Here is a 17,020-nt window from a genome sequence, read left to right as displayed (position 1 = left end):
GGTTTCTCTATCATTATTAAGGTCTTGACCTCCTATGTAATGTGCCTTAAGACAATGTATATTATGATTTCTATACAAATAGAACTGAATTAAAAATGGAGTCATGGTTGGTCTTTGATGCATCCATGACTCTGACACTGTGATACTCCAGTGAGGGAGGCTGGTCTGCTCTCAGGAACAACCAAGCCTCGTGATAAGACTGGAAATGACACGTTTCCAAAATAAAGGCCCAATCAGGAAGAAACGAACACACACAAATACACGCGCACAAAAACGCACGCACACGCACACACACACACACACACACGCACACGCACACACACACACACACACACACACACACACACACACACTGTGTGGGAGAAACGTCGTATGTGACCTACATCTTCATGGAGGAAGTTGTGTTTGTCTGCGTTTTATGGTTTGTATGTTTGTTGCGTATTTCTAGTCTGTATGCATTTCTGTCCTTTGTCTATCCCGCGTGACTCTAAATATCGACATTACCACTGTTCCTTTGTTGAATTCTATTTGATTGTTTTGCTTCATACGTATTCCTTTGCATCATTTGTAATTGCATAAGGAGAATTCAATCCGGCGATTTATTTTTTGATCAGTTGAAAGTCATAATGGAATAGTAAGTCCTAAACACGGTTTAATTTTGGTCTGTGAATCCAATGTGCTTTGCTTGGGTAATCATTACACGGTCGCCTCTCTTATTGTGAAAGGCCGCGCCCGGAAACCGCTTCTATTTTTATTCTGTCTGTCTGGCCCCGGTATGTGAGGAGGACTTGGACGGGAAGGGACGGAGACGCTGTAGACTCGAGGGACCGATTTAAAGACTGGGTGCGTATCTTACACTCGTGAAATGTGGACGGTTCAAAGTGCAGGTCCAGTCATTGTCTTTTACCAAAGTCTATCTTATCTCCTGTCAGTTAGCTTGCTAGCCAGCTAGCTCCCACGCATAGTGTCTCGCCTGCCGTCGCCTCAGTGTCTCTTGTCTCCGGTGTTGGCAGGTGGCGCAGAGCCTTTGAAGACCGACACCGTCCACTGTCCCCGGCTCTTCCACTGGCTTTGGAGACGTTTCTGCGGCGGCGAGCGTGTGTTTGATCGGATACAGGATGTCTGGCCAGAGCATTACAGACAGGATAACCGCCGCACAGCACAGTGTCACCGGCTCGGCGATCTCCAAAACTGTGTGCAAGGCGACCACGCATGAAATAATGGGACCAAAAAAGAAGCATTTGGATTGTAAGTATCCCGTCGGTTGTGGCCATAGCTGGAGATTTCAGTTTAAGTTCCGGTTGATGTGTGAATGGAAGTGGCTGTGAGGCCTGCACACAGGCGACATGTCATGTTAATGTAACGCTAACTCAGCCCCACTATGGCAGCACACAAAACACAGACATTCAGAACATAGAAGCCCTGTGTTTTATCTGAGTCAGTTATGATAACTGGTTTGTTTGTAACACCACTCAGTGTTGTTGAAAATTGTTAATTATATGTAACGTGAAAGCTGTACCACTTTTCTTTAGCTACATTCTGTCAGTCACTATATTTACTGCATTATATTTACATAAAGAAGTCAACCCGAGCTGAACTTTAGCCCAGAAAACAATGTCACCTACTCGAATAACAGTGTTGTTGAAAACAATTCAATTCAGCCGGAGTTTGTTACACTTGAAGTTGAAATTCATATTCCACATTTAAATCACATTTCAAGTTGTAGAATCCCGTTTGCCCTCTGGTACAGGCAGCTGTCAGAATATACCCAAGAGTCAGGCATTTAAATTGAAGTGGGTGGTGTCCAATGCATTATGTGACAATAATTAACTGCTCGAAATCTGAAAGGCTTGAAGGTGAATTGTTATATGCTTTGACATTGTTTTGTTTGAGTTATTAATGTGTGAGCTTTGGTAATAGTCATTGTCAGTTGTCTGCTTGAATACTGAAATAATCGTTTAAAGCCCAGCAGACTTCTCTGTGTTGGCCTGTATGTCTATAGTGCCTGTTGAGTCTGTCTACCTCAGGAAGTGACTGTGGACTGTGGACTTTGATATGCGGCTTTATTGAGGTCACATAAGCCAATGAATATTGAGCAGTGTCGACCAGAGCTAGCGCTACTGTCTTTCATAGAGCTTGTTTTATTGTAGAGCTTTTAATATTAAAGCAATCTCTCCAGCTGGAATTTAACAGTTATTCTCTCCGTGGTTGTGGGAAGGTTGGACTGCTGCATGGTTGACACAGATTCTGAATTTCCTGACGCTTGTCTCATGACTGAAGTTCTTTTAGTTCCCAGACCCGCATAGTGCTGTCAGGGGCTTCATATATAGACATTTCTTTGTTTGATATCCACAGGTTGAACAACATTGACATTTAGTCCACAGTGCATGTGCCAAGAACGAACTGTCACGATTTTGTTTGTGGCTTTGATTTTAGTCATCATTTCAGCTAGATATAAATCCCCTTCCCCAATACCTTTGTGAAGTCTGTTAGGAGTTTCTTTACCGAACATATACTGTGACCTTATGAAAGCGACATTTTGACGTTCACACCCACATCATGATTGGCCAACTGTGTGGTGGTGATAGAGGAACAAGGCATTTACTTAGCTCTCTAGGTCTCTTTTCATATGTTCAGCAGGAAGTTGTGACACTAAAGCTTAGGTGTGGGTAATTTGACAATTTTATATCATAATTGATCTTGAAATTGTACACTATGTAGTTTTCAAGTTAAGTGTTACAGATTATGATGTTTTGCTATATTTAATATTGATCTATCCTAATGGATCCATGCTACACTCAGAAACCAACAAAATGGACACTAAATTGCTGTGCTGAAAGGCCAAATTATCCATATAGTCTCCCTTATGAGTGACGTATTTGAAAAACAATTCCATGTGAGGAAGCAGCATCGACAGATTGGGAGCTGGTGCCAAAGTGACTCCTCATCAGTGTGCCAGTGGTTTGACTCTGCATCATCAGGTGTTTCTCAAAGCAAAGTTATTTGTAAAGTGTTTTGAGACAATTGGTACATTAAGATATAATATGAACAAGATTGGCCATGCACAGTTTGATCATGGTCAACCCTGTTTTTCTAGAATTTAAAGTTTAAGTAGTTTAAGTAAAGTACTTGGTTAAAGCTGAAGAAGTGCACATGTTGTTCCTTTATAGTAGGAACAGGGGAGCTGTAGAACACATCAATCATATTTTAGTATGTTAGCACATTCAGTCTCAATTAGGGCTTGGCAATAATCAATATCAATAATTATGGCAATACAATTTTCATAAATAGCTATATAACAAAAGATGTATTGATGCTAATACTTATGCATTGTGTAAGCACAGTGAGGATGTCTCACACATAACTGATCTACCTGAGATTTGTAAAGTGAGGAAGCCAAACAGTCTTTAAAGTTAAAGGAAATTCAATATCTATCATGATAATTATCGATATCCACAGATATTACATTTTTTCTTGATATCATTTTTGGCCATATTCCACAGCCCCAGTCTGAATTTTGTCGGCTGTGCCAGTTTGTAGTCCTGCAGGTTTTCTGTTTGTAACTTTTAAAAAAATGTCACTTTTTACTGTTTCTTTTAAGTTCTAGACTATCTGTGATTCTGGCCTACCCCTGTCAGCCCTGCAAGTAAAAAAAGGCACAGCAGGCTCCAGTGTTTGACAGCCCTTTGCTCTACCAACAGCATATACACAGTGAATCTACGATGCAAATTGGCTTTCACAGTTTAGAGTAAATTGAATTCGTCCAACATTCAGCCTGTTGTACGGTTGACAACAGAGATATTTGTACTCAGGTATTCTCATGATATTTGTGTGGAGTTTGAAGATCCATAAACTATATTTTCAGGACGATCTTTAGTAAGAAACTGATTAATAGTCTTTGTTCTGTTGTATCCGCTGGCTTTTAGCAACAAATGATGTACAAGTCACTGCAGGCAACCCCCTGGCACAGTGTGGAATCCACTTCCATTTACCTCCTATTTTTAGGCCTGGTTGGCCAAGGAGTACCATATTTGATGTTGGAATATGTGGGTTTTTGAATATCCACAGCTTTCAGCTGATGGAGTATGCTGTAATGGGGCCATGTCCCAGTGACCTTCCTGTTTCCACTCAATCAGGTTACATGTGGCCCCTCTGTGGAGCTGCTGAACATAAGCTTATCCTTGGAAATCTAGGGACCCACTTCTTGGCAAGAATCTCACTTAGGTTTGAGGTATTTAAAGATAGCTGAAGTGTTCTCTTGTGTTGGAGTTTCCTGACACGCTGCACATAGCCTTCTGTGTTCCTACTGTCTGGATTGCAGGTGAGATGTGGCCCTCAACACTGTCTATGTTGAGTTTGTGCTGGGCCACAGTTCACATTCTTTAACACTGGCATGCTAGATAAACTCAGTCACATAACTTTAAAGAGACTCTTCAGTTAGCAGACAGGTAAAAGTAAAGGGTGAACAAATCAACTTCTGCTGTGTGCTTTAGCTTATTTACCTGCATGTTGGTTCAAAGTAGGTGTGAAATGACTTCTGGGAAAATTTGCACCTAAGTGGGTTTATCACTGTGTACACCCCAACAGACTATGAAACTACTGGCTTTTTGGACCTGCGGCTCCACACTTCTGTTATGTATGTTTTTTGCTGTGGAACAGTGGGCAGCCCAGGTGCATGGCAGCATTTTTTTAGTCAAAGTTGATTACATACTGCTGTTAAACTGCTCAAAGGTCTCTCATGAGGTAATGAATACATGATGTCAGCAGTAGCTGGGGACCTTTGATATTGCCCTTTGGTCTGTGGTGCATTATTTAGAAGGTCATATATACATGTGTTAATTAATATTCACGTCAGTCATGTACATGTAATGTGCAATGTGGATCACAAATTCAAATGTTTGAAAAACATTATTTGTTGAATTCCATGCCCAGGATGCATGCCAGTGTTTCCTATAGGATTTTTTACCAGCGCGGGAAGGCCGGTCACCACTGACCCGAGGATCTGGACATTCTCAAGACTGAAAAAATGGCTTTTCGGTAAACTAATTTGTAAAGCTGTAGACTGCAGACACAGCTCTACAGAAATGATACCTGCATTGCATTTATTTTATTCTTGGATTTTAGTCAAAGGCTTTTTCATTTGTGTACATTTGGCATACATATGTTTTAGCTCCATTGTCACATCAATGATTGGACTAATATCAGCTATTTAAAAAGAGGTCAAAGTTTGAAAGCTAAATCCTTTGTTGTCACTGTTTACCATAGTTTGTAGTGTGTGTTAGGTCTTTGAGCGAGGCCCTTATGTTCCACTGACCATCTCACTTACAGCGCTGGCTTACGAGCAGATCCTCATAGAATGAAAATGTGGAGCTTTGAACGTCTCAAAATTTCTCACCTGTTTTGAGTTTGGTGGGTGGATTGTACTTGTGGTTTCATCTGATCGTCTGTTGGCAGCATTTAACTCTCGACCAATGGAACTGTATGACCCGTGAGTCGAGTACACATGGCTGTTTTTTTTTTAGACATTGTTATTCTGTTAAACCACTTAATATAGCAATCTGCTAATGATCTGCAGAAATTAGGGCTGTAAACTAAGTTTCTGTTCTGGTAATAGACAGAAATGGTCAAGTAGAATTGTCACAGTGGTGAAGTCAGAAGCCCAAGAGAACATTTGGAAAATAAAGGGCAGACATACTTTCATTGTGCTGTAAGGTGAGCCTTAATTTATCCACAAAAATGCATGCCCCGTGGTGAGAGTGGTGGGTAAAACTGCCTTGAGAAATCAAGACTTACCGGTAATCAATTTAAACACTGGTGTCACTGTTCTATAGCCATTCCACAGTCCAGTCAGAATGTGATTTATAATAAGTCATAGCAAAAACCTTGACTATCGCTGCTTTAATGAAACAGCAGATTGTTCAGAGCAGAGGAGCTTTAAAGCCTCATGTAGTTGCATTTTTAGAAAAAGTTACCCCATTATTTTTTACTCAGGCAGCATTAACGACCTACAGTGAGAGTTCTGACTGCTCAAAATTTGTATTGATTTTATTGGTTCAGCAATGTTATTTCACTTACTGGTGCAGCATGATTGAATTAATGGAGTAAAGTGCATGTGTTAAAATCCAATATTAAGTAAATCATGAAAGAACAAGATGGCGATAACAGTGCTGTGTGCTCTTCCTTCTTATCCTATAATATCTGGGCCTCTTGTCAGACAGAATGAACGTGGCTGTTTGTTTGCACCCCCTGAAACCTCAGCCATATCTGTCTGTACATGGTTCATATGAGCCATAATGGCAGATGCAGTAATATAAATCTGAACCTTCGCACCCTCCCAGAGGCCCTTCCTCGTGGTGTCACCCTCCATGCAATGAATGCAGTGCTGCGCAAGTAGCATGTGACCAAAGTGGCATCGAGTGACAGCCCTTAAAAAGAATGCTGATGCCCTGTCCACCAGCTGTGCTGAATGGAGTGCACTGTGACTCTAAAGCCCTGTGAGATCAAACGACGACTATGATGCGCTCGCTCCTGAAGTGAGGCCTGTCTGTCGCTTGATTCATGAATTTTCCTCAAACCACATCACCTGTCCTAAAAAATTTACCTTATTGTTTTCACTGCTACTTTGTCTCCTGCTAGCTCTCTAGTGTAGCCTCACAAGCAAGGCTCCAGACTGCGACCAGTCACACTTTGCAGCTAAATTTTATAACCAAGTGCACCACTGTGACTTGCAATTTCCCCCCATTTTTTGTTAAAATCATCATTGTAGAGGCTATCACATGAAACACCAGGAGCATGCCAAAGAGTTTGCGTGTGTACTCCCAGACCCCCAGCGAGGTGGATAAAGATAAAGGTCTATACGCACATGCAGTCCCCAGGGCCCCGCCCCCACTCACTCACACACACAACGTTCAGCTGCTTCAGGATCAGAGCAGAGGTTGGTTTGAAGTTATTAGGACTTGATCAGTACATGAAGTTTACTTTGTGTTTGATTGATTCGCTCCAGAGTTTATGAGGCTGCACGTAAACATCATGAAAAATTAGTCTTCAACATTTTGTATGCGCTCATCATTCCAATCAAAATTGGTGTTGTAGACTGAAGTATTCTGAATTGATATTGAATCAAATTGGAAATCAAAACGAATTGAGACCTTGTGAATCGTAATCAAATCGATTTGGGAAATATGTCGATACCCAGCCCTAATCAACATTACTTAAAGTAAATGTGTAGAATAGCCAATTTCACAAGAATTGATGACAGGATTCTCAGCACAGAAGAGGATTAAATCTGATGTCAGAGGGTCCCTGCATGTGGACACAGTGGAGGACCTCAATAGAATAAGTCTTGAGTTAACTAGCTTGGAGGAGGTTGATGCCAAGGACACTGTACAGAGGAGGTTCAGTCAGGGCAAAGAGCTAGAAGGTCCAACCACAAGGGGGGTGCCAGGCTCTAGTGGTCCTAAGGGGGATGTGCTCTAAAGGGAGGGGAAGGAGAGGCTTTCTGTGAGAGGAAGTTACTGTTTACTCATTTTGTTGTGGTTGTTATTTTGTAGACTTTCTATTTATTACCAACACATTTATCAGTTAAAAGGGGAAAACATGTGAATGTGTTGAGTTGGTGGTGTGCTTAATCTTTTCCTGGTGCCCATAAAAGTTTCAGTATGGAGCTCGTGATACGAGTGGAAAAAGTTAGTCTGGAGTCCTCTAATGACACTAAGGTAACTGACCACATACTTTGTTCACTTTTATGAGTGTATGTTTGTTGGCTGTGGTTCTTGTACTGTAATGATGGTAATGCTACTGACCACATACTTTATGTTTTCATTCAGTTTTCTGATTCAAAAAAGCATTTTAATTCAAATGTGACATTGGGAACTTAAATAAAACAGCACATTGTAGTTTCTGTAAGTTGTCTATTTATGGGGGAAAAGGTGAGGAGGTTGATTAAGGTAAGGAGGTTGATTAAGGTGTGCCCCAAAATTTTCTTCTTGTGCTCCTAAAATGTTCAGTAAGGGGCCACAGTGCTCCTAGTAAAAAGTTAGTTCTGACAAGGTATCTTCATTTTGTGTTGGTGTGGATATAGCTATAGGGCCTCCATGTGCACTTTAGTCCACATCATGTTCAGAGGACCTTGCTCATAACAGGTTAGTCATTTCCTGAAGCAGGAAGTGTTCCTCTGGTTCCCTAAAGTAAGCCTTGGGTTGTCATGGGTAAACAGCCAACAGGAAGTTATTTCAAAGCCCAACCCCTTCCCAGAGCGCAGGGTATCAGAACTGATCAAATGTGATAATTGCCTGTCAATTAGGCAGGCATCATGGCTGGACTCTTTTTTTTTTTTTTTTAATATTTTTTTGATATAGATGCAGTGTACCCCCACATGCATTCTCCGCTGCTAAATTATGATGCGGCTGAGCTGACATTTTTTTTGTTCATAACAACAACATAATAATGATCCTAACAACGAGCACAGAGTAGGCCTGTCGCAATTACTATAGCGACTTATCATACTGTATATATAAAGATTAACTTATTATTGCTGACCTTGATAATTTGCGCATTATGTTTACGTGGGTGTTTATTTACATAAGAATGTCATCGACATTCAGGGAGTTGTGCTGCTTCTCTCTGTTTCCGAGAGTGAGGCAGAGTTTACACACACACACACACACACACACCACACAAGCACGCACACACAAACGCGTGCACACCCTGGGTCGGCCCCATCCACACTCACACACAGTGAGGCAGCCTGAGGTGAAGTGAAAAACATTTTGGGTTTAAGCTGGATGAGAGAGGAGAGCACATTATAGTGGATCTAGTTATGGGCAACTACATGGACATCATGCCTGGGGCGGCACGTGACTCCTGCAAAAAAAAGAGGAAAGTTAACAATTGCACCATCAGTTATCTATTGCTTGTTTGCACGTCACCTAAATGATATCATGTCACCGTGTGTGTCCGTTACACCTGTCGGAGTGTGCATCCTGTTTCTAGTTTGTGAGCAGCAAGCAGAGAAGCAGAGGTTTCACACACTCAGAAGGAGAGGAGGGGGGGGGGGCTGAGAAAAGGGGAGCATAAGGGCTTGGAGAGGTCGACTGAAGAGTGTGTGGATTCTGCTTTATTCATTATGTCCCTGCCAGTGAGCAAATGCTAGCTAACAGCTGTCTTCAGATACATGTATCAGGCTGATCAACACAAACAGTGCAAAAGATTATTAAGCAGACTTCAGTTTCTGTGCTGCCTCTGCTCAATCATCATTATATCACTAAAGTGGATGTCTGCAATAATCTGCAACATCTTTTAAATGTTTTGCATTTGTTTGCAATTTATCTTATATTTTGCACTATACACAATTTTATATTGTAGGAAACCATAGTGCTGCTCACTTTGACAGTAAATTTAAGTGTTTTACGCAACATTGGCATTTATCCAATCTAAAGGAATCAATCCAAAATGGAAAAATTGTTTCTTGAGCTTGATGTTTAAAATTGAATCTAATCTTGAGATCAATGTTATAATATTGACATATATATATATTGACAATTGCAGTGCACAAATTCAGCACAGGCGCCGAAGTAAAAGATTAAAGTGCTGCTTATTGTGTCATCAAGCAGCAATTAATACCACAAATCACAAATTAGATGTCAGTGCTTCCCTTTACTCTCTCCTCTGTAATGGTTTAAATGCAGCAATCTTTTTTAAACAAACTTAATTTGATGGCCTGTGCACTCTGTTTAATGAAACATTTCTTATCCAGGGAAGCACCTGAGACACAATACAGCCTAGCCTATTCAGTCTAATGGATCTATTAGATTTGACTAATTCATATAATAAAATACTACTTTAATTCAATCTTTAAATGAAGGTTTAACATCTGGTTAGAGACACTAGTTAATACATTTTTACAGCAGTGCCGGTTTAATGGGACCACTCTTATATTACTCAGTTCAAAGATGCAGCTGTTTCTTTAGAGTCAAATTATCTCTTTGATTCTATGGAAAATAGTTTACAAGCACATCTGAAACCAAGCGTTTTTTCTAATGTGTGCTGAATTTTGTTCCTGAGATTGCTGTGGATTATGCACATTAGCACTTACCAACTACGTCCTCTTTTTACTCATGACGTTCTGTCTCTGTTCTCCATTGTCTGTCCGTTCCATCAGCCAGCCTTGCTGAGCAACTTAAATTCTCCACACTGTTATTTTCCCCCTTTTGGAAAATCTCCCTAAAACCAGTAAACCCTGTAACTTATTTTATCTTGAATATCATTATGTGATGTGTCGTACTTTATTTGTTGTCATTGCAAAACCAGTTAAGCCCACCTTTGTAAATTTGATTGGTAAAGCCCAATATCCCAAAAATTCCTCAAAGAGCTTTCCAACATACACAGAATACCACATCCTGTATCCTTCACCCTTTGTTTCAGATAGGGAAAAGTCTCTAAAACCCTTTAAGCAGCAGAACATTTAAGTAACCTAAGTCAAATCAACAGAGGAGGGTTCCCGATCATTTTTATTTGTGTTGTCATTGTTGTCGAAAGACTTGTTTTAGTCTTTCATCTGAAGATTTGTTAGCAAAATATTGAGAACATGAATCAATCATTGCTTTGACCTCACCTTTCTATTTGATAACACAAACCTGCACTATCCAGAAAAAAGTGCTAACTAAACACAATTTTGGCAAAACATTAAGTTTTAATCTGCTTATTTTGATTTCAGTTAACACAAATGTCTTTGAGGGTAAAATGAAGTAATGACATAACTGGTTACTTGACAGAATGTCCACAGTTTGTCTGGCTGCAGTCTCTTGCAAGGCAGTGGGCAGCATTGGGGTGTTTTAAGTGTAGATATTGAGGTGGTGCTGTAGGCTAATGCTTTTTGACAAATGGACTATGAACAGAATAGAAGTGTGTTTTCAAAAATGTACAGTGTGCTGGCTGGCTAAAATGTATGCAAGCCATTCCAGCCCACAGACTGTATGTAGGTTCCATTAGCTTCTTGTTGGAATGCATTCGGTGACATTCTGATGTGCACTTGTTGTGACCTAGCCAACATATGATTTTTTTTGTGTCACATTTTTCTGATGTGTTATGGTTGTTGTTGGACATTATTGTGTATGACTAATGATTGTTTTTAACACAAACCCTAAATTAATTGTAAATCACTCAGGCTTTCCACAATTTTAGTTCTGTTTCAGTGACAATGGATTTTAGGAAATCAATGATATTATATATTGATATGTGGTTTGTTTGTTACTAGAGACATTACCATTTTTTAAATTAATGGTTAATTGGTTAAACTTACCATAATTCTTTTCATAAATCACTATTGCACTTGCCACAGATCTTCTGTGGATTCAGTATGTTTCTTCTGTCCCTGCAAGTCACCACAGACTGAGAAGCACCAAAACAAAGTTCATGTTTTAATCCAGTCAAGAGTTTCTTCTCTGTACAGTTGGCCATTTAAGGACATCTCAGATTCAGCTTGCCAGGCTCAGCACATTGTTATAATGGGATCTGCTTTGATGAGATTAAACTGTAATTTGTTCGCCTCTGATCTACTTTGAATTGAATGCTGACATAGGGCTGGGTGAATAATCCAATTTTGTTTTCAATTTAAATTTTAGATTCTGGTGCCATGTTCTGTTTCACAGTTGTGCTCTCATTTAGTCTTGTTATAAATCCAACATGCCCTTTACATCGGTGTGCTTTTCCCCCTCCCTAAAAACACACAACACTTAGTCGGGCTGTGGCATGTTTGGTTCAGCTCATTCCAAAATGATAGTAAAGGAGCCATTGGTTAACAAGAGAGGTAAAACCAGGTCACTGGTCACCTTTTTGGAAACACTTTGGTTTCACTGAGTTTGATGAGCAACGCCAGCAAATACTCTGCAGGACTTGTTAAACCATTAGAAATTCAGTCACGAAGTGGTCTATGATTAAGAAACTGGTGAAGACTTGGGACAACTGTCTTGCACTGCCTATCCAGTATGATAAGAAGAGAGACATGCAGATTGGGGTTAGGTTGATTAGTCACTCTGAGTGGTTCTTCTCTGAATGTCAGCCCTGTGATGAGCTGGTGATGTGACCAGGGTGTTGCTCTTGCCTAATATCAGCATATTTTCAGACTTTTGGTTCCCACAGTATATTTTTCAGTCCATTTTACCCACTTTTTCTTAAAAAAATAGTTAATTAATGCATCATGGGGAATAAAGTTTTATCTTTTTAATCTTAAATATATTGTTATATTGGCCAAAATTAATTAGAAATATTCCAATAGACAATTCTTGTGCTGCCATATTTATACAAACCCTGATGTAAGCAACCTTGTTCATCTGATGATCAAGAGCTGTGGTTTGTCTTTATACAAAAGAAGCTTCAGGAAGACCAGTGGAGAAAGTTGGTGGTGCGTTTGTGCTCCCCACAGTCGCTTCAGTTGCGTCTGAAAAGCCTTTTGTTGTCACATGGGCGGCCTATTGTGGATGTAAAATAGTCAAAAGCCTTTTGTGTGACTCTCAGCAAACACAGGAGGATTCATGGACCACCCATGTAAACAGGGCTGAATGGGTGGAACTGCCACCTCCCATTCCTGTTAACAGTTAATGTTAACAAGATATTTCAATCAGCTGGTTTTCATTTGTTTTAACATACAGTCGATAAAACACATTAAGAAAAATGCGGTCTGTGGTACCCAAAACTTTACATCTTGAGGAGTCAGCAGGGGCAAGAGAGGATCATTCATCTCAATTCAAATACGAAATTCCGTTTAATATTTATTTACATTGTCTGCCAAGTCTCTTTGGCTTCTGGGTCTGAATATTAAATAACTGGGACCCTTGTCAACAGTTGGTCTGTCACATGAATTTTTATAAAAGCATGTAATGAAGACATTCTTTTGCCTCCTCCTCAATATATGGTAATATCTGATTACGTGTCCTTGACTTGTAGAAATCAGATTATGTTCTGTAACTGTCAGACTTAACTGCTCAGACATGAATGGGGCTTCATTGCAAAATAGTTGCAAAAATATTTGCAGCAATCAGCAATTGGGGTTGTGAGCACACTTCCCCTTTCCCATGTTTCCTTCTTTAAATACATAAGATTAAATGTTGTGGCACTGTAGGTTACTACCATGGTCCGGTGCTGTGGCTGAGGGGTAGAGCGGTCTTCCTCCAACCAGAAGGTCAGCGGCTAGAATCCCAGCCCATGCTAAAGTGTCCTTGGGCAAGATGCACTGATTGAAAGTCGCTTAGGATAAAACTGTCAGCTAAATGACATGTAATGTAAAAGTGCACAATGTGAAGTCAAGAGCACTGAGAGTGGAGGCCTTGAAGTTATATGGGGTATCTAATGAGGTCTGGCATCATTGATCAGTCCCATGGCCTTGATGAAAAGAGGAACCCAGAGGCATTTGCTTTCACTTCAGGCCAGATGGTCAAGGCGCTCAGCCAAGCCACACTTAGTATGTATGCTGTCAGTCCCCCTCATAACAGAACAATATTATCATAGGCCCTAACAGGGTGTCTTCAGTGACATTGTGATTAAATCGAAACAACTTAACTGATTTAACTGTAGTGAAGACGTCTGAGCCATTCAGAACTAAAGTGTTCCTGTGATGCAGACATATGCGGCCAATGGATAATAATCAAAGTCCCAAGCAGTTGTGTTCCTTCATTCTCTGTGGAATCAACCTTTTGCCAGAAATAAATTATTTAAAAAAACGTAGCACTGACGTTTGTTGCAATGTGGACATTTTAAATGTATTCTCCATTTGTGTGCATCTGTAGCAAAGACATCCTGACCTCAGTGGCTGCTAAAGAGTGAGCCATCTCAGCTGCAGGGTCTGCCGTTGGCCTGCAGCTGTCACAAAACCATGTTGACTGCTTCCTCTTCCCTACCATGTGAGGTCAAATTCCACTTCTCTGTATTCTGCCTTGTAATAGCAGTACCAAATATCTGATCCAAACATAATACCAGGAAGCCAATTTTCGTCCAACTATGTTGGTATTTTAATTGTAATGGCTCCTCTATCCTCACATGCTCAAGACTTTGTGCTATGCTCCTTCATCCTCAGCAGAATCAGTGATTTGATCAAAAAATAAACAAATAAATGAAGAGCACTGAAGTTTGCTGCACGTGGAGATTTCCGTTTGGTCTCCATGGATGCGCATCTGCCACACAGACATCGCACCATTCCTCACAGAGCAGCTAACTAACTGAGCCACCTCGACCACAGGGCCTCTCGGCTGCAGTTGTAAAAGTACCTCTGGCAGCTGCCTCCTCCTCTTTGATGGGCTATTGTGTTTAATGCCACAGCTCACTATTCACCCTCATTAGAGTAAAACCTTCATATACACTGGTGTTTCAGTGTCAACTGTTGCTGGCGAGCCTTTGTGAGAAAACAGCAGGAGATCTTCCACAGGATTCACTGTGAGCAAGTGGTGGGGTTGATGAAGTTTAACGTGACAGATGCAAAAAGGGGGAAAAAAACAAATGTCTCCAGATAAAAAAGCGGAGCCATACATATAGAAGACAGTGACAAAAATGTCAAGAGCTTTTGGTGATAAGGTCCGAGACCGGTTTCCATGTGCTGTAAACAAAACAATTAATCTCTGTGGCAGAATTAATATATCAAGCTTCTGTCTGCTGCGCCACCCCTTGTCTGAATCCTCCGGACGATTTGTTGATGTTGTGAAAACTTTTGAGCGGAGAATCTCTCACTGGGTTGTTCAAGAGTGAAAGGAAACCTCTGGTAATAGTCCAGATCCAATTCTCTGGAGCTTCTGGAGGTCATGTCTGAAAACAGCTTTAGAGAGATACTTTGATATAGGGGAGGCTAAATGAAGTTTATGGCATTCATATACATATACACAGGAATCTAGTTCTAATTGGCATTTAGGTATGGCGGTAAAGTTTTTTTTCTGTAACAAGCACCTGATCAGGATTCAGGATGATGAAAACATCCTCTCCCAAGTCTGTTATACACCAGACCAGTATGTTGGCTTTCTAGAAGTGTTTGTGCTGAAAGTCAGTATTTACCTGAACTCTTCTCACCATCATTCATTGCCCTGCTGTATTTTATTGATTTTCGGTGAGCTTGATGCTACAAAAAAAAAACGGATAAATGAAAATAGGCAATCTACATTGTGACAATCTTTGCCTTCACTGAACAGCAAACTTGTGTTGCTTCCTCTGAGGTGCTTGTGCATCTATTATTTCAATCACATTGGCTTATTGATCTGTCCCTCACTCCCTCCTGTCTTCTCTCTCCCTCAGACTTGATTCAGTGCACAAATGAGATGAATGTGAACATCCCTCAGCTGGCTGACACACTGTTTGAAAGGACCGCTAACACCAGCTGGGTTGTTGTCTTCAAGTCCCTCACCGCTACACACCATCTGATGGTCTACGGCAATGAGGTCAGGCTGGAGATTATTTTGTCAAATGACAACATGCAGAAAGTTATATTTGGTTATTCTGTTTCTTCAATCTAACCAGATCATGCCAGTCCTAATAGTTTTTAACTTATTTTTGATTTCTGGAAATCATTGTGACTAATTCTTTGGGAATCACTAAATTCAATGTTACATGCCCTCAAGTAAAGCTCTAAGTCGCAGCGGGTTCACTTGTGGTAAACACCACGTGTGCAACCACACAGAGCTCCTCATACTTCCTCCTTCTCATGTTTTTCTTGCAGAGATTTATCCAGTATCTGGCTTCAAGGAACACACTATTCAACCTCAGCAATTTTTTGGACAAAAGTGGTTTACAAGGTACATTACCAATATGTGCACACAGTGTGATATGCATCCAGATACTTGGCCAATATTCATGACTTTACCTCCACACTTGTTCTGTTTTGAATTTAGGCTATGATATGTCAACGTTCATAAGGAGGTATAGCCGCTATCTGAATGAGAAGGCTGTGTCCTACAGACAAGTGGCTTTTGACTTTACTAAAGTGAAAAGAGGGTAAGAAGCTTTTATTATTACTTTTTAGTGCTGAGGCAACCATGACATTGTTTTTCCAGAAACATGGTCTTGTCTGACACCCATTGGAGGGGAACAGACAGGGCTGAATAACATTAAACAGTGTAACGATTGTATTTCCTGCCATAAATATTGTTACAGTTGCACAAGCCTATTAGATGTATGCAACTTTTTTTGCAGCTCTATTAAAGTATAAAATAGTTCAGTTTTTGTGCCATTTCAAAGCTAAAATACTTTGACAATCTATTCTCTATATGGAGATTTGATCATTAATAAAAGTTTAAGCATGTTTTTCTTTCCACAGGTCTGATGGATTGATGAGAACGATGAACACAGAGAAACTCCTCAAGACCATCCCTATCATCCAAAATCAGATGGATGTTTTACTTGATTTCAATGTGAGTGCTCAGTATTGGCTGAATTAAATTGATTGCCAACTCCAGTTCCATATATTACATGCAATTTTCAATCTTGTGACCCAGTGGCTTGTTCAAAATACAGGTCATCTCTGAAGAACTTAAAACAACTCCACCTGTCTTCCAGGTCAATGCCAACGAACTGACAAATGGTGTGATCAATGCAGCTTTCATGCTTCTTTTCAAAGATGCGATTCGACTGTTTGCTGCCTACAATGAAGGCATCATCAACCTCCTGGGTAAGAAAAAGCTTTTGTGTTGTCATAGCCTTGCAAGTTTACTTTTGGGACTGTTTCTGTGCATTATGGTGATGATAAATGGTCTGTATTTCTAGTCTTGATGACCACTCAAAGTGCTTTACAGTAAAGCTTTTTGCCATTCACCCTTTCACACACGCATTTCATATCATCAGCATCTATGGGCAGCACTTTTTTTTTTCTATGAGGGGCAATTTGGGGTTCAGTATCTTGGCCAAGGACACTTCGACATGCAGAAGGAAGACTGGGATCGAACTGCCGAACTTTTGGTTAGAGGACGACTGCTCTACCCCCTCAGCATTCATCCTTTTTTAAATTCTGCTTAGTCTTAAAAACATTTAAACAATTAATTGCCCTGTCCCT

At 40.4% G+C, this 17,020-nt stretch overlaps 1 protein-coding gene across 41 annotated transcripts in view; it reads left to right on the top strand.

The window, feature by feature from the left end:
- The first annotated feature begins 706 nt into the window (after positions 1–706).
- picalma (phosphatidylinositol binding clathrin assembly protein a) overlaps positions 707–17,020 on the top strand; it is a 34,590-nt gene continuing 18,276 nt past the window's right edge. For 25 of the 41 annotated variants that reach the window (XM_069539731.1, XM_020085887.2, XM_069539724.1 and 22 more), the window contains exons 1-7: positions 726–843; positions 1,014–1,248; positions 15,271–15,413; positions 15,692–15,767; positions 15,864–15,966; positions 16,289–16,382; positions 16,486–16,639. In XM_069539731.1, coding sequence (XP_069395832.1) covers positions 1,119–1,248; positions 15,271–15,413; positions 15,692–15,767; positions 15,864–15,966; positions 16,289–16,382; positions 16,486–16,639 — 700 coding nt within the window. In that variant the 5' untranslated portion in view covers positions 726–843; positions 1,014–1,118. Of the gene's footprint in view, positions 844–1,013; positions 1,249–15,270; positions 15,414–15,691; positions 15,768–15,863; positions 15,967–16,288; positions 16,383–16,485; positions 16,640–17,020 lie in introns of all 41 variants that reach the window. The other 16 variants (XR_011246198.1, XM_069539728.1, XM_069539721.1 and 13 more) reach the window with 3 other exon arrangements.

The sequence above is a fragment of the Paralichthys olivaceus genome, chromosome 15 (assembly GCF_024713975.1).
Source record: "Paralichthys olivaceus isolate ysfri-2021 chromosome 15, ASM2471397v2, whole genome shotgun sequence".
Classification (NCBI taxonomy): Eukaryota; Metazoa; Chordata; class Actinopteri; order Pleuronectiformes; family Paralichthyidae; genus Paralichthys; species Paralichthys olivaceus.
This window is presented reverse-complemented; position numbering and strand designations above follow the sequence as displayed.